The following is a 17,770-nucleotide window of genomic DNA, read 5'->3' on the forward strand; positions in this document are numbered from 1 at the left end:
CCGGCAAACATGTACGAAGTCTTTATGAAGTTATTTGAGCTCCACTTTATACGAGTCAAACATCTAATCAACTAGGAATGCAATCTTAAAACTTGATGAACAAGTTTTAAGATTGAAGAAAATTGAAAACTGAGGGCTAAAGCTCAGCGACCCCAATAGATGATGTCATACTCCAATGTGTTAGACGTCTAGTCCAAATAAGCCACCACACCTGTAGTTTCTCAATGATGTTCTTGTAGTCGGGGCTACCCAGAGGCTCTTTGCGAGGTCGAGAACGGGCAGAGGTCCTCCAGTCTTTTGCTGCTCGCTGCACTGCATTGGTGTGGACATTAAGGGACAGAGCGTTGACCTGACTGTCCAGATCGACCGGGATGGGTATGGAGCGGGCCTTAGCTGAGGAGAGAGCAAAACGGAGATAAACGAGATAAAGAGATACACATGGTTATTTTTCATCTGAAGTTTACTTACAGACCGTGAGCAAGAATGTGACGTTAACTGGGGGCCATTTGATGATAGGTATGAGTTTTTTTGTTTTCAGAGCTGAATGATTGCACAACAAATGATAAAAACTGAGTGCTCAGGTTTAAATTTACTGTGAATTTTCTCGATCTGCAGAGTTGACAAGTTACACCCTCAAACAACACACGCATATGAACCATGTAGACTGCTCATCAGGTCATGAGAGACCTGGTGTTTCCAGAACCAGAACTAAACAAAGTGATGCAGCACTTGGTGTCGATGCTTCTCGATGGTGGAACGAACTCACTGAAAACGTAAGATGTGCAAAAACCATTGGTTCCTATAAATCATGCCTTTTGTTTAAGCCACTTCATAGATGACACTGAAAATTGGATTTAAACTGAAAATTAAACATTAAATGTAAATTTAAATTTGCATTTTAACAGCAGTCTATGCTTTTCCAATGGTTAGATTAGACCTACTGAGGTCTCTTTTTAAGCAAAATGTAACTCCTAAGATAAGTCATCAATATCATCAAGATCACTTAATTGCTTTTAGTCTGACCCCTCCCCCAAATCACCAATTGAGGAGGCTCAGACATCTGATCAAGATGCCCACTGTCCAGCTCCCTTTGGACGTTTTCCAGGCATTTCCAGACCCCAGGGAAAACCCAGAACTTGCTGGGGGAGCTATATATCAAGGAGGCGGACAGATGCTGATAGACACTTAAGTGTATTTGTCAACTTTTTCTCCATCAACACTCACCGACATCAGCCAGTGCCTTGATACATGTCTCAATGCTGCTCTTCTGAGCTGAATTAATCCCCTTAAGGTTGTAGATTCTGAAAGCTGACTGGAGCAGCTTGATGAAAGTAGACTGGTTATTCTGCAAAAAAACAAAAGAACACAAGATGCTATTCTTTTACAAAGGGCAAAAGTGCAGACAAATTCGTATAAAAGAATATCAAGAACACACCAACAGTGGAACTGACAGGACTAATCTGTACAGACTGTATGAAACAACTGCAGTAAGTGCTCCGAATTCAAAATGTCTGCTAGGAAAATCCCAGGTGAACGTGCAGGGACAAAAGAAGCCTGTGGCTGAAATACTGCTACCATGGAGAAGCAAAAAGCTGCAGCATGTTTGATGTGAACAGGGTACCTGCAGCATGGAGTAGTTCACAGAGAACGGCGACTCAAAGAAACTCCTGATGATGGCCATCACCGTCTCTGTCACGTACTTGTCCAGAGGATCTGAGCGGTTACGTTCCGTAGTGTTGCACATCTTTAACACAAAAGCAAAAAGGCATAAACCAGTCTGATCTTCACCTTCCAGACATGTTTCACTTCTCGGAAAGTCCAGTGCAGAAGCATTCCCATCATTTGATCTTGTGCATAATTTTGCAATGGAAGAAAAATAATTGCGGTAAACTGCAAGCAGGACCTCTAATGACTTTCTTTCGTCTATGGTTTCCATCTTGCCACTGTGCAATAATGGTCAGGGTTTGGGATACAACTAATAGTTGTCCTGTCAACAAATTCCTCATCATGAGCTATGGATCTTTGCAGTTTCTCCACAGTTACTCTGGGTTTTTTGGCTGCTTCTCTGATTAATGCCATTCACATTTTATGATGGAAATTAAGAGAGCTCTGCAAGATGTTCAGAACTTAGGAGATTGGTTTTAGCAACTAATCCTGGTTTAAACTTTATTCTATTATGGATCTGCATAATTAGAAGTTTGCACAATATGTTACTAATGGATCGTTAGTGTACTATTACTGTAAGCAATGTTGATATTGCAAGACAACTGTCCCGTGCTAGCCACTTCTTTAAGCACCAGGCATTCAGATGTTGAACAGACGCAACATTTTCAATAAAACTTTTGTTACCGAGTTGGAAATATGGATTTGTTGCTTTTTCTCAAACCAGAAAGATGTTATTGCTGTGTAGTAAATGTATTTATCGTTCAGTCATATCGTTATCTCAAAATTTGGAAATATTATTGTATAGTACATGTTTTCTTAATAATTGTTTAGGCTTACTTAAAGGCTAAACTTTAAAATTTTCATGCGCAAAAAAAAAACAAAAAAAAAAACATCTATTATTTTCCTTCTGCTTCAATAATAAGCATAGCATTACAACGCTTGTGGCAGTAATGCTAAAAAAAAATAATTCATAGAATAGGAACTGTATGTCAGCAGAAGAAACATTGACGAATGTAGAAATGTTTACTGCCTCATTAGGAATAAATAAATAAATAAATAGTGTGACCTTTCTGTGTGAGTTTTCTTACAGTGGCCATGTCGACCAGGAAGTTTTCAAATAGCCTCCAGATGTGAGAGGATGTGTAGATTTCCTTCATTTCCACTTCAGTGTCCACATAGCAGTGATTCACAAAATTCACATATGAAGTTTTAACCTTTGGAGGACACAGAATTAAGACGTTTCCAGATAAATAAAAAAAAAACAGGAGACCAAAATGTGTCAAAGCTTAATCTACAAAGAAAATAAAGTCACAATAATGAACCTTTACCTCTGGCACACAGTTCACATCAGTGACCACTTTAACAATGTCATCCAGTGGTAACAGCGAGTTGCACTTCAGCTCAGTGTAGACGTTCTTGCCCTCGGTGCAGGCAGCCAGCAGGTCCACGAGCGTGTTGTGGTACGCCAGGGACCCGTTCTCGTCTGCACGCTCCTGCTCAGAGGCCATCATCTGCAGCAGCACCGAGAACGATGAGCGGTCGTTGTAGAAGACCAGCACGTCCTCACCTGCAGTCACTAACTGGTTGGACAAACAAAAAAAGAGCAAGAAGCAAGACACAGAGTTTTACATTTTATATTTACAAACTTTCCAACTCTAGGTCCACCTAAATCAATTCAAAACTGTTTGAAAAGCTTAAGGTTTACAATGAGTTATGTAGTGGTGCAGCTATTAATAGCTGGTCTGGGTGAAATATTGGATGGACAAACTGGTGCTACAACTAGGACAACATCTCACTGGCTGAAGAGCTCAACAACTTTTTAATAAAAACTGGTGTTAATACACATCAGCCTAAGCCTTCCCTTCCTCCTTTGACCTGCACCAACATGCATGCAGGTCCAACAGATGTATGGAAGATTTCATTTTCGACACTGTTCAAACATCTGTAATCAGAAACAGTTATTTCAGGATGTTTGTGGATTTCAGCCCTGATTTCAATACCAGCCTCCCTGAAAACCAAATAAAAAAAAAAACAATGCTGGCCCTGGGGTTACCCTCACTCACCTCCAGATGGCAGACAGGTCAACCACAACCAGCCAGGATCCATTCCCATTTCTCATCCACATCTTTATTAGTGTTTCACAGGGCTGAGTGCTGAGCCCCCTCCACTGCTCATATGCAACTGTATTCCAGCATTTTCAGAAAATTATATTATAACGTTTGCTATGGCTGTAGTGGGACTGATTTCCTAAGAAGATGAGACTGCCTACAGAAACAAAGTGCACAGTCTGACAGAGTGGTGTTCACTATACAATCTCTTACTAACCGCCACAAAAATTTAATTTACAAAGTTATATATGAATTCAGGAACAGCACGAACCAGTAACCTCTCTTATCTCAATCTCGACAGTGAAGAGAGTTGAGTAATTCCTGAGAATTCGCAATAACACCTACAGACACTTCAGCAGCACCTGCACTTCCCGAGGATCCTCAAAAAAAAAAAAAAAAAAACCAGAGTGATGATCTGCTGCTGGTGTCCTTTTTCAGAGCTACCATGGAGAACATTGTATCAAACTGAATCACTATTTAGTAAGCCAAAACCTTGGGGGGGACCCTCCACAAAATACACTGGATGATCTCTCCCCCTCCATTAAAGACATCGCTAGCAGACATTCTCTAGAGCCAACAACATCTTAAAGGACTATCCCCACCCGTCTTACCGTCTGTTCGAACCGTTACCCTCTGGCAGATATTTCAGATCTATAACTTCTCAGTTCAGTAACAGTCTGTTAATCACTGCAGTAAGACTCCATATGCGACAGCAACATTATATAGTTATGATGTAATATGACTGTAAACATTTGCTACCTCATTCATGTCAGAATAATTTGACTTTTCTGTCTGGTTTCTTCTTGTTTTTGTTGGAGCTCATCTTACTTGGTTCCTGATCAATTGGTGTATGCCTGGCACATAGTAATGTGTGTGTGTGATGTAGCTTTTACTGATAGATTCTCATAGGAGAACTACTCTTAATTCTATTAATCAGTCAATCACTCAAATTTTATTTGTATAGCACATTTCAGCAGCAAGGTATTTCAAAGTGCCTTACATAATTAAAATAAAAACAGCATGTGACATTGAATATTACTTTGTTTCCGTGTCCATATTTGTATCTCCACAGATTTCTCATGGAGACAAGAACATTGACATGGTTTGTATTTCCAGACTTTACTCCCTTTTGCACGCTTATTTGGAAAATATCTTGATCAAATTTAACACCTTTTAAAAAGGCGTGGGACCCTCACAACATTCTGCATGCATAAATACTGGCTCCAAATCACCTTGTGAGCATGCGGCATGCCGCATTTAAATTCCTACCTCAGTCATGACTTTGTCCTGACATTTCTTCATGTACTTCCCGTCACACTTCACGATCGTCTGCAAAAACTTGAGGTACTGAACGTGACGTCCATGGGTCTCTATGCAGTGGACGAAATGGTGGACGACGCGGTCGCTGATCTCATTGCACAGCTGGTTGTTGTTCATGAAGATGTGACGCATCGTCTCGGCTTCCAGTAGCTAGCAAAAAAAAGCAGACATAACGGCTTTAAGAAGAAGTGATTTCAAACTGTTTATACTTAGTGAAGCAAAAAGTGAAGTGAACAAACCCCAGGAGTGAGGAAGAGGTTCAGGTGTTTGTGTAGCAGAACTTGATTTTCCGGATTTCCCTTGCAAAAGTTTTGCAAAAAGCAGTGAGCCAGCTTCATGATCTCATTCATCTTCTCATCATTCTGAAAGAAGCCAAACAAATAAAGTTAAAGACATTTGGAGGGTCAGACAGAAACATGAAAAATAACTGCGCGTTGATGGAGACGTTGATGTCGGTCCTCGCCTTTTCGTAGGGGATCTGCAGCAGCTCCAGCACCACAGTGTGGGCTCCCATGTTCTTCAGCAACCTCTGCAGCTGCAAACGGTTCTTTTTGCTCACACAACACAGCCGACTGAAACGCTCCAGGATCTAATGACGGGAGACGGAAATCTTTTCCAGAAAAATACCGAAAACTGGGCAGTCAGGACGGCAAAATGAAGACACGAAACTCACACATTTCAGTACTTCATAGTTGTTTTCTTGGTTACTGTCCATCTGAGGTTTGTTTTCCCCATCTTGCGCCGGACTCAGAACAGCATCCTGGAGGAGGAAGGCGGACACTGAGCTTGATCATTTTCCAACTAAGCCAAAATGAATACAGACAATATAGCCACATACTGTCTGCAGCCAACTGTTAGAAAATAGTATAAAAAAATTAACAAAAATAGGACTGTAAAAAAAAAAAAAAAAAAACTTTCAAACTTGGCATATTGTGAGTGCTTTCTAAATATTTGTAATTAATTTTCTGTAACAGCGTAACTATGTTTCTGTCTCAATCTTTGAATTATTTGATAATTACCGTAATTTTATTCATAATTATAAAGGATATAACAGCTTCTTTCCCTGTTAAATTAAATCATAATTTGAAAACTGTCGTTTGCATTTGACGTGGTGATTTTTGGACAGCAGGTAAGCATCTATACGGTGGGCTCTTCACTCTGCCTCACCCCCAGCTCGTCATTGCCGTAGATTCCACTTTTCTCCACCCACAGCTCCGACTTCTCCACAGTCAGACGCAGCCTGTCCAGGTCTTCCTTGATCTGTGTGTAGTTGAGTACGTCCTGCTCTGAAACAAGGAGCTGAACCTGAAATTACAGAAAAAAAAAAGAAAATCAGAGACAAAATGTTTTAATGCATCCCTATTGAAGTACCATCATGGTTGAAACAAAACCAGTTTTCATTCGAGTTGAGAAGAAGTCCCTTCACTAATCCAACAATTAAACGTGCATGGGTCGGCATAAAAGCCATGATTGGACTGAACAATGAACAAAAGCAGACGGAAACAGGTGGGAGATTATAAGGATCAGCTGCAGCTTGCAAAAGCTATGCAGGTGTTTTATCTGTGTTTCACTGATGAGTGGAATTTTATAAACATGCATAATTATATTTTTAGAGCATTGAACAATTGCTCCGTCTTCTCTGGTCTTGGCATCATTGTTCAGTAGGGTCTGTATTCCACCAATGTCACATCAGGAAAAGTCCAGGGCCCGACAGAATCACAGCAGAATCCTTAAAGTCTGTGCAGAACAACTCTGATATTTTACAGAACCGATTAACCCGTCTTTTATTTAGCAGAAGGATCCCAAGCTCTGTAGAGAATCTATAATTGTACCCATGGCAAAAAAAAGCCTAATCTCCAAAAGGGCCCAATTATCCTGAGCTGATGGCTTTGCCCTCTATTGCTATGAAAAGCTTTGAGTACATGGCAAGCTTGACCTATTGCAGTTTTCTTACCAGGCTCACAGAGGAGCAGAAGGCACAACTGTCACCGTTTAATAAATGCATCTTGAGGGCCCAGTATTTACATCAGTTTTTACTAATAATTCAACCCCACAGTTTGATGACATGTAGGCGGCAACGGACACCTGAGACGTGTGTCTTCTCCTCTTTTTGTGAATTTTAAAAGCAAATGCCTTTCAAAACAACCTCATCCTCAAGCACGTAGATGACATGACACTTTTATTGTCTGCAAGATGGAAACCTGTTGATTACTTGGTGAAGCCGTGTGATAAACATTACCTGAAGTTAAACATCAGCAAAACAAAAGACTTGGTCACAGAAGACAGGAAAACTCACCAACTTGCTGTAATCAATGGATCTCTAGAGCTGACTGTGTACAGCTACAAGTACCTGGGAACTATTGCAGACACTTCTCTCTGGCTTAACCAATAAACTGCAGCAGTTTACAAGAAAATAAAAAAATAAAAAATTTTTAAAGATTGTCGAGTCCGTTTTAACCTTTGGTTTTACAGATTTCTTTGACAACTTGTTCTTGAAAAATAAGAACTGTCTGTTCAATCTAGTTAAAAACGTCTAGAAAAATAACTGGCATTCAGCAGCACACCCTGTTTGAAACATTTTGCCAATTGTTGCAACAGTTTTATTCCCTGTCGATTATTATTAAGCGAGGTAATTGTGCCGACATTGTGTGGATTATGCCTCGACTGTTTTTGACTGATGCTGTGCACCAGATTCAGTAACAAACTGAAGACTAACCACTCTGAAAATAGCATAATAGTATAAATTGGAAATGTCACACGCTGAGAAGTTGTGCATTTTTTGTGTACCTGTTTAAAGGCCTGAAGCATCTCAGCTCTCTGACTGAAGTGTTTGAAGATGAGCTGCAGCGATCCGGAGACCAGCGGCGGATAATCTTGCATGATGAGATGAATGAGGACCCTCAAAAATGTGCGACCACCTTCATCATCAAGCTCCAACACGCTTAATGCAGAGCTATAGAACACAAAAGTAGACTTGTATGAATGTTTGACAGCGTATGGAAAAAAGATTTTAGAAAACGACATCAGAATGTAGCTTCGCCAACCTTCCTACAAACATGCTCTCTGCTTTCGCTGCAATCTCATCCATGTTGGGCTCAGAAGCTAACAGATGATTAAAATATGGCAAGCGTTAAAATCCAATAGTTTAAACCTTTTGGGATGTGAACAATAAGAGACAAATCTCACATGTAATTGGAGGGTAGTCAGCCATTGAGGAACTGCTCTCAGGCACTGTACTTTCTCCAAACTCTTTCTTGTAGATGGACAGTAAGTAGGTGATCCTGTAGTCCAACCTCACACTTAGGATGAACTTAAATGAGCACAAAATGTAAACAAGGATTAATAAGGCATGCAAATTGAAACGGGCAAAAACAAAAAAACCGACATGGATAATAAAATATTCAGCAGCAGATCATACTTGCAAGATCTCAATGATCTTCAGCTTGGTGTCCATCACCACGACGTCCTCGTTGTCCGGGAGGAACTGTCCTTTAGTGTAGCGCAGGAAAGGTGGCATGTCGGGCACACCGTGCGGCACGCCTCGACTCATTACCATCTGAGTCATCATTTCTCCAACGCCGTGGATTGTGCGCAGAACATTGTTTCCTAAAAGGGAGAGGTGTTTTTGTTGTTGTTGTTGTTTAACTCTGTTTGTGTGTGGAACATCGACATTTAAATGATTACAGTTGGTGAAACGATAAAAAAAAAGATTGACATACAAAGTAAAACAGAAAACGTCCAATTCTTGACACCTTATACAAAAAAACAAAAACAACTAGGCAACATTATCTCAGCCTTTCAAATTTGTCGTACGATATTCTTTGGTCTCAATTCATAACTGTTATTACAAAAGTTACAATAAAACATTTTAGCGATGATTTCAATCTTAATTCATTTATAAACTGCTCTGGTTTTACATACACTGATCTGTTATGTCTAAATTTATTAAATAAAACCAGACAATTAGCTTTTATCTCCCCTTATTTTGCTACAGATGAACCAGTGTCAGTTATCAAGTAACCTTACTTCAAGACACACATGTACATATTTAAGCACAAAAATGATCCTAATAGCTGAGCTTTCAGTGCACTGACCGGCCTCTGGAGTCTTCCCAAGCTTGCTAAGCAAGCTGAAAGGTTGCTGAACAATGTCCAGGATGGCCAGCAGGATGCGTGTGAGGCGCAGCAGCTCATTGAAGTTGTAAAAACCGAAGTACACCAAGTGTCGAGCCAGATTGACCACCTGACAGAGGGGACACAATCATAATCAGGATGGTGAAAGAAAGCCATAGAAATGTTTGCACTTCATGTATTCAAGAACTACATTGACTTTTTCACAAAAATAGCTGAAACAATAATTTACATTTGAGAAATTTAATACAATACAATAAAAATGCAAATAATTAGTTTATCCTCCTGACTACCAGGAAAAAAAATATTGTCCAATCACCATTTTTTTTAAATCCCAGAGTCTTTGTAAGCTAATAAAAGGTTTTATGTCCTTACTTTGTCTCTTCCCATAAAATGTGTTATTACTGATAAATGCCATTTTTATGAATTAGAAAAAGGTACGTACAAAAGTCCCACATGTGGTATCATTGAAAAGCCCTAAATGTCCTCTCCAGATACCAAAAGGAATTAATTCAGTAGAATGCAGGGGGGGGAGATATTCAAGTTTAGAAATGTCCTCTACAGAGGACAAAAATGAACTACTGGTAGTCAGGAAGTTATTATTGCAGCTAACTATGAGTTAAACGTACAGCTGTCATTTTGGATTTGGGGCTTGATGGAAAACTATGTCCTCATCACTGAAACAGGTTGTACGTGTGTGAAAGATTTAATGAATTGCAACCAATGAGAAAATAAATCGTATCTGCAGGTTTCTCAAGGTGCAAAACACGTGGCAGCCCTGTTGGATTTTGACAATAAGGTTGTTGAAAAAGCTCTCTTTCTCGCTTGAGTTTTGGGAATCTTTGCTTATTTTGTCAAACTGAACCAAATTAACGAGCATGCCAGGAAATAAAACTGACATACTTTTAATCCTTTCCTGTCTTTATAGGAAAAGTTGAAATCCTTTTGGATACAATTTGTAATTCTACCTGCTATGACAGAGCAAGGAAATACCTGCATTTACTTAAACTGTACTTGCTGAATAAAATGCAGGGTTGAATTTTAAAGGTAGTTATTTGTAGTTATTCTTTCAAGACAACTCGGAGAAAAGCCAGAAGAATTAAAACGAGTAATTTTTGTTAGTTTCATTGAGCCGTATTTTGACAGAATTGATACAAACCGGATTCCAAAAAAGTTGGGACACTAAACAAATTGTGAATAAAAACTGAATGCAATGATGTGGAGGTGCCAACATCTAATATTTTATTCACAATAGAACACAAATCACAGATCAAAAGTTTAAACTGAGAGAATGTATCATTTTAAGGGAAAAATATGTTGTTTCAAAATTTCATGACGTCAACAAATCTCAAAAAAGTTGGGACAAGGCTATTTTTACCACTGTGTGGCATCTCCCCTTACAACACTCAACAGACGTCTGGGGACAGAAGAGACCAATTTCTCCAGTTTAGAAACAGGAATGCTCCCCATTCATGTCTAATACAGGCCTCTAACTGTTCAATCGTCTTGGGCCTTCTTTGTCGCACCTTCCTCTTTATGATGCGCCAAATGTTCTCTATAGGTGAAAGATCTGGACTGCAGGCTGGACATTTCAGTACCCGGATCCTTCTCCTACGTAGCCATGATGATGTGATTGCTGCAGAATGTGGTCTGGCATTATCTTGTTGAAAAATGCAGGGTCTTCCCTGAAAGAGATGACGTCTAGATGGGAGCATATTGTTCTAGAATCTGAACATAGTTCTTTGCATTAATGGTCCTTCCCAGACATGCAAGCTGCCCAGGCCACAAGCACTCATGCAATCCCAGACCATCAGTGATGCAGGCTTCTGAATTTGGGTTTGGGATTTGTAGACAAGTAGGAATAAGTGTCTAGAAAAAGGAAATTGAACATATAACAAACAGCTGGAAGAACAATTAACACTAATTAGCTCAATTGACAACATGATTGGGTATAAAAAGAGCTTCTTAGAGTGTCAAAGACTTTTAAAGTCATCATCATCCATCGTGCATAACATCATCAAAGCCATGGCGTCCCAGTGTTCCATAAAGAACTTCAAATCGTGACTCATCTGACCACAGAACAGTCGTCCACTTTGCCTCACTCCATTTTAAATGACTCCTGGCCCCAGTACAAACTACTGAGCTTGTGGAGCTCAGCCATTTGCAACTCTACAGTTGAAACTGTAGTTTCAGCTGGCAGCGGCGGATGGCACGGTGGATTGTGTTCACTGACGATGCTTTCTGGAAGTATTCCTGAGCCCAGGCTGTTATTTCCTTGATAGTGGCATTCCTGTTTGAGGTGCAGTGATGTTTAAGGGCCCGGAGATCACAAGCATCCAGTAGAGTTTTACAGCCTTGACCCTTATCCACAGTGATTGTTCCAGATTCTCTGAATCTTTTGATGATGTTATGCACGATGGATGATGATAACTTAAAAGTCTTTGACACTCTAAGAAGCTCTTTTTATACCCAATCATGTTGTCAATTGAGCTAATTAGTGTTAATTGGTCTTCCAGCTGTTTGTTATATGTTCAATTTTCTTTTTCTAGACACTTATTCCTACTTGTCTACAAATCCCAACTTTTTTGGGATTTGTAGACACTGTGAAAGTTTGAATCAACATATTTTTCCTTTAAAATGTTACATTTACTCAGATTAAACTTTTGATCTGCCATCTATATTCTATTACGAATAAACTATTGACATTTGCCATCTCCACATCATTGCATTCAGTTTTTATTCACAATTTGTTTAGTGTCCCAACTTTTTTGGAATCCGGTTTGTAGATTAAAACGTATTTAGCTTCAGTAGAAATTTTAATGATCATGACAGTCATGTCACATGACATAGACTAACAGGCCTACAAAGTACATTTACCTCTAGCGTGAGTTCATTCTTTTCTTTGTCCTCAAACGGGTAATTCTGGTTGAACACATCTTTAAGATAATCATCAACAAATTCCATGGTGCTTTTAAATTTCTTCTTCATCTCCTCCCTTGAGTCGACTGTTGACTCATACTTGAACCTGTGCAACAAATGAATCAAACAGGTGAGAATTCGCCCCAAAAAAATAAGACGAGTCGGCCAACGTGCAGATGCTCACTCTTTGATAGAGATCTTGGAAGGGATTTCCGTCCAGAGACGGGCGTAGCGCACCGGAACCACAGCCTCCTGTGGTTCGCAGTCCACATGCATGTGCAGCATCAGGCGACAGAAGGACGCTCTGAGGTTGTAGGGCAGGCAGTCGTCAAACATGCAGCGCAGGATCAGATCCACAGGTAGTTTGTCGTTGATCTGGTTGATGGCCAAATACTGGCGATCCAGGCACATTTTGGCAAACAAGTTCAGCTGACACCTGCAGAGGACGAGAGGAGAGACGGGGGGGAAACATTTTAACGTTTAAGAGTTGATTTCAGTGTCAATACAGGATTTAGTCGGTGGCTCTTACACTTTTTAGGGATCAAATTTAAATATATCTATATTGGTTAAAATTGATATGTTTAAACTCTTGTGCCCGGTTTCACCTTGTGCTGCTGCTGTGGAAACGCCAACATGCTAAGTGTTTAACGTGGAAGCAAATCAAATCTTATTAATGTTGAGATGGACCCCTTTTCTGCATGACTCAAAGTGTGGGCTTTGCGTCTTACACTGCAGTGATACAGACAAAAACATGATTAGAAACATTACTCAGGTAGCCTGTGGTGTTCAATCAACACTCAGTTGGTTCTAATGGACCGCTGGTTCAATTCCAAGTCCGCTGTCCTTGTCGTTTTTGTCCCTGGGTAAGAGACTTCACTTGTATTGCCTGCTGGTGTTGGTCAGAGGAACCGATGGTGCAAAATTGCAGGGATCAAATCCTGCAATCAAATCCAGCAGCAGCTGCAGCTGCTACTGGATTGTAGCTGCAGCTGCAATCCAGTAGCATGTGAATGTACGCGTTTGGTTTCAATTGGTAATATGTAGGGCATTAAAATTTTAATTGATAAATATTATTAAAGGGGCTCATAATAACACCACCAGCGACCAGGAAGTGTTATGTCAGCTTCCATGGCATTTAGGAAAAAAGTCTGACCCTCTGCAGCAGCTGAAAATTTAGACTAATCAAAACATGTAAAGTATTTCCAATCTGTTATAATCCAACTTTGGCAATACCTATCCACGCAACTGGTAGCACTCTCTGTAAACCTTTATAATGATTATGAGAGAAAATCCCAGTAGTGCAGGAGTTTCTGGAATATTCAGACCAACCATTCTAACACAGGCAACCTTTACAATCTCAACGTCACTTGTATCTCCTTTCTTCCTCATTCTGGGGTTCGATTTGAACGTCGTAAAGTTTTCATCGCATTCTCTAAGATGCCTAAATGGATTTAGTTGTCACCATGGTGGCCGGCTTATTTAATATTCGGCATAACAACCAACTGATTGGCTGGAAATGTGAATGTGCCCCCTCAGGACATGCCTCACTTTTCTTTTTGAGAGTCACTGAATTACACAATCATTACCTGTAGTAGGTAAGGAGGTCTGCATCGATTTTATGGTTGTTCTTAGCATCCTGGGCCAGGTGGCGGATGGATTTGCCATGAGGCTCTTTGTGGATGTCGATCCAGTAGAGCCAAACCTCCTCTTCGTCCCCATCATCTGGGGACAAGGAGGAGTCTATGGAGTTTTCTGAGTTTGAGATTAGCCTAGTGGAGAGTGGGGATAGAAGGAAAGCACATGTAAAATGAAGCACTGGACAAACATAGCAGTACTTATATAAGACTGCTGCAGGAGAAAATCTTCATTTCAAAGCAGACATAGCACTGCAAGAAAGTTCACACACACTGAGGAGACTGTGCGCATGTTTAAACATGTTCAAAAATATAATATGTGAAATAAGGCAAGATAGTTAAAACAGGCATCTGAGGGTTCGACTCACTTGGTCTGAATAAGGATGTCTGCGTTGACGGGATTTATCATAAATTTAATGATAAGCTCCTGCGTGACGGGGATGGCCGTCTTGTTGGACGCACAGAGATCAGACAGATAATCCAGGAACCTGACAGAGTAGATCAAACAAGAATGGATAATATTAACCAGAATAACAGAAACGGACCAACTAGATGACAGGAAGTTAACCAAGACACAGTATGTATCGTTTAGGCGCTATTAAACCAAATTTCTGAATCTTATTTTTATTGAAAATGGACCACTTGCTTTGTGAGGTGTCTGTGTCTCACCTCGGCTCTCGATTTCGCCTCAGCAGGCTGACAAAGGTCTCGATCTCTCTGGCTGTGATGTGTTTTTCCAACAGCTTGCGGTTGTTGTGCAGCAGTGCGGTGATTGTGTCCTCAGCCAGGATCTCATACCCCATCTGAGACTGCATGATGGGGAACTTTGTGGCTATATATTCCTGCGAGGTAGAAGAAATTACACATTAAGAATCAATTCTTATGTAGGGTACATAATTTTATAGGTGCAAAAAAGCAATGCAGCTTGACTAAAAACCACTTCAGCCACCTTAATTTATAAAACAGTTTGAGAAATGTGAAGGCAATAGTGGGAGGTTGTTCTCATCATGATGAAAAGTTCATTAAATGGCTATTTCTGCAAATAACTGATTAATAATGTACCTTGTAAAATGTCAGGAATGACTCCAAGAACGACTGAAAAAATTTATAGACCACTTGGATTTGAAAATTTATCACATTGCAACCACAAAATTCAATGCATTTCTCTGGGATTTGACACGATAAACCAAAAAAATTAGTAAATAAAGTATTTATGCTTTTCCATTTTGCATAGTAAACAAATAAAATCAGAAAAATGTGGCAAAGATATGTATTCTGCCCCAGGATCTCTATCCAATTAGACTAAGCAAAAGTAAAAATTTGCTGCTTAAAATTTCAGTTTAAGCAGGAAAGCTGATAGAGTTACATGCTAAAAGACCACCTCACAATAGAGCACCACTTTGTGTTTGTCTATCACATAATATGACATGCATAATGTTGCAATGTGACACACAGGGGAAAGGTTCAATATACAGTATATGTAAATACATGCACTGTTTTGGTACTATTTTAACAATTTAGAGACAAAGATGACGATTTTGAACAATGACGAGCAAAGGTTGTAGCTGTTTATAGAAAACAGTTGGCAATACGAGGAAGAAATGCTTAAAATATAAATGCAAAAATGAGCAGCATAATCAATATTACAATTTTCAATAGTGACATTAAAATATACTCCTGCCCTACTGCTCAGTACATATTGAATGTTAAGTGATTGAAAATTTAAAGGAAAAACAGAAAAGGGGGTTAAATTTCTTTTACCTGTCCAATGACAAAGTGGCTCTAAAAGCCACGAGGAACACATTCCTCTACAACTAGGTATATAATTTCACAACAAAAACACAAACAAACTAAATACAGATTTAAACTAAACTAAAACAACAACAAAAAACTACTGCTGCATAGTGGGTAGTAAAAAGTTTGGTTTCTGCATACTTATTTTCTACAGTAACACACTTCATTTTTCAACTACCTCATATAATTACATTATATGAGGTTTATACATACAAGGCTCATTTTATACCTGGTTCTTACGATAGTCCTGCTGGGAGTGTCGCAGCACTCTGTAGCAGAGTCTAAACATGTATTTGAAGTGAGAGTAGCGCTGATCTCCCAGTTCCTCCAACCTCAACATCGGACCGTCGCCATTGTCTTTGAACGGAGCTGTCAGAATGCCAAAAATCTGCAGGAAAAACCATCAAGGACAACATTTATTCTCATTTCAACATCTTGAGGCCCAAATGTAATAATTTACTGATACATTTACGTACAAAACACATTCAACCAGCGCGTTTGTGCTGACCTGGGAAAGGATGTTCTGCTCCCTCATGAGTTTTTGCCTCTCGCGGTTGGGCGTGGAGGTGACCACAGAGAGAACATCCTGCCCGTTGTTTGGCACCACGCACACAAAGAAAATCAAGTCCTCCAGAAGCGTCGTCACAAACCTGAAGGAAAAGTCCAGCTTAAAATTCAAAATGAACCAACACCTCCGGTTGTAAGCCGCATCATTTCATTTCGCTGTCTGTACCTCCTCTCGTTCTGAGTAATGTTGGCAAACTTAAGCTTCCTCACAGTGGACTCCAGGACCTGGTTGGCATCATTTGCAAAGTCTAAGTCTCTGACCTCAGATAAAGGAACGGATACAATGGCAAACGCCTCTTTGTCCTCCTTCGTGGAACAGGTACCAATCTACCAAAAAAAAAAAAACTGCATGTAAAACACTCTATATTTGACTTGTATGTAGGTGTGTGTATGCAGCAGTATTATGCAAACCTTGAGCATAACCGGACGCTCCTCCTCTGTATCTATGGCGATGTTTGTACTCGTTACCCAGGTGTTTGTGCACAGGTGCCGAAGTCTCACATAGGAGTTTCTGGTGAAAGATTAACACAAATCTGACGTCATTATGTATTAAAAACTGCACATCTGAACGAATAAACAGGAGTTTTATGCTTTGTCCTTATGAAAACTCCAAACTGTTACAGACTCAAGCAACAAAGAAAGAAGATAGTTTGCTATATAAATTATGAAACGTGATGCTACGTTTGGGTTTGGATGAAAACATTCAAGCTTTGACTTATTGTTGAAGATAAAAGTTGTAAATATATTAAATACCAAAAAAAAAAGACCACACTTTTTTTTCCCTCCACAATTCAAAGGATATGCAAAGGGGTAGGAGAACTTTTTGAAAATCTGCATAATGTGCTTGAGTATTGAATAAAAATGAGAAAACCGGATATATACAGTGCAGTATAGAAAAACAGATTTATAACAGCAGAGGCGTTTTTAAAATGTAGTTTTTAAAAAGCAGTGCAAATAATCAAAGAATTTCCAGACTTTTCAATATTCCACTGGAGCCTTAAAGTGAAATGGGTCAAATTTCATTTTTAAAATAGTTAGAATTAAAAACAGGAACTTGGATTCAATCAATTATGGAAAACTTAGATAACTGCACAATTCACCAGTTTCAGGATTGAAATGATGAGTCAAACCACAACATTAACACCTGCTGACATGCATCACTCCAGGTCACTTGTCTGTGAAAATAAACAGACTAAAGAGTGTGGATAACTGGTGAGAGACTGACCTGGGCACCAGGCAGTCCGCCCGCTGCAGGGTGGTGGCATCCAGCTCAAACAGAGATGCAATGTCGTTCCCATGGGGAACAGAAACCAAAGTGAAGGCAATCCTCTCTGCGGCTTGGTGCTTCCTCTTGGAAAAGCCGTCGTCCGTCTCATTCTGCATTAAACGCAAAGGTTGAAATGATCACTATTTATCTTCTCTCCCATCATCTCATGATCCCAAACTGCAACTCACTGAGCTCATTTTAGGACAACAGCTGGAATATTAATGACTTGTTTTAACTGTACAACATTTAAGGCATTAAAGGTGGATTCTGCTGGTTTGATGTTACTCTCTGCCGTAGGCAGAGGATTTTGGACATCTTGTTGTGATAGTAGGATTGGTCAAACATTCTTACTTTATATCAAGACAG

The 17,770-nt window shown here is 39.7% G+C and overlaps 1 protein-coding gene across 1 annotated transcript in view; it reads right to left on the reverse strand.

The window, feature by feature from the left end:
• Positions 1 to 17,770, reverse strand: part of itpr2 (inositol 1,4,5-trisphosphate receptor, type 2) — a 70,316-nt gene that overhangs the window by 40,057 nt on the left and 12,489 nt on the right. Inside the window, exons 11-35 of the mRNA XM_008411467.3 lie at positions 17,363 to 17,514; positions 16,549 to 16,648; positions 16,304 to 16,464; positions 16,079 to 16,220; positions 15,800 to 15,958; positions 14,446 to 14,618; positions 14,145 to 14,264; positions 13,729 to 13,911; positions 12,327 to 12,578; positions 12,101 to 12,248; positions 9,188 to 9,335; positions 8,512 to 8,699; positions 8,280 to 8,403; positions 8,138 to 8,195; positions 7,881 to 8,046; positions 6,261 to 6,398; positions 5,767 to 5,853; positions 5,557 to 5,682; positions 5,333 to 5,455; positions 5,043 to 5,243; positions 2,994 to 3,245; positions 2,754 to 2,879; positions 1,622 to 1,744; positions 1,225 to 1,345; positions 212 to 393 (exon numbers count right to left, since the gene is read on the reverse strand). Of these exons, the coding sequence (XP_008409689.1) occupies positions 212 to 393; positions 1,225 to 1,345; positions 1,622 to 1,744; positions 2,754 to 2,879; positions 2,994 to 3,245; positions 5,043 to 5,243; positions 5,333 to 5,455; positions 5,557 to 5,682; positions 5,767 to 5,853; positions 6,261 to 6,398; positions 7,881 to 8,046; positions 8,138 to 8,195; positions 8,280 to 8,403; positions 8,512 to 8,699; positions 9,188 to 9,335; positions 12,101 to 12,248; positions 12,327 to 12,578; positions 13,729 to 13,911; positions 14,145 to 14,264; positions 14,446 to 14,618; positions 15,800 to 15,958; positions 16,079 to 16,220; positions 16,304 to 16,464; positions 16,549 to 16,648; positions 17,363 to 17,514 (3,753 nt within the window). The remainder of the gene's footprint in view (positions 1 to 211; positions 394 to 1,224; positions 1,346 to 1,621; positions 1,745 to 2,753; positions 2,880 to 2,993; positions 3,246 to 5,042; positions 5,244 to 5,332; positions 5,456 to 5,556; positions 5,683 to 5,766; positions 5,854 to 6,260; positions 6,399 to 7,880; positions 8,047 to 8,137; positions 8,196 to 8,279; positions 8,404 to 8,511; positions 8,700 to 9,187; positions 9,336 to 12,100; positions 12,249 to 12,326; positions 12,579 to 13,728; positions 13,912 to 14,144; positions 14,265 to 14,445; positions 14,619 to 15,799; positions 15,959 to 16,078; positions 16,221 to 16,303; positions 16,465 to 16,548; positions 16,649 to 17,362; positions 17,515 to 17,770) is intronic.

Source organism: Poecilia reticulata, chromosome 6 (genome assembly GCF_904066995.2).
Source record: "Poecilia reticulata chromosome 6, P_reticulata-male-v2, whole genome shotgun sequence".
Lineage (NCBI taxonomy): Eukaryota > Metazoa > Chordata > Actinopteri > Cyprinodontiformes > Poeciliidae > Poecilia > Poecilia reticulata.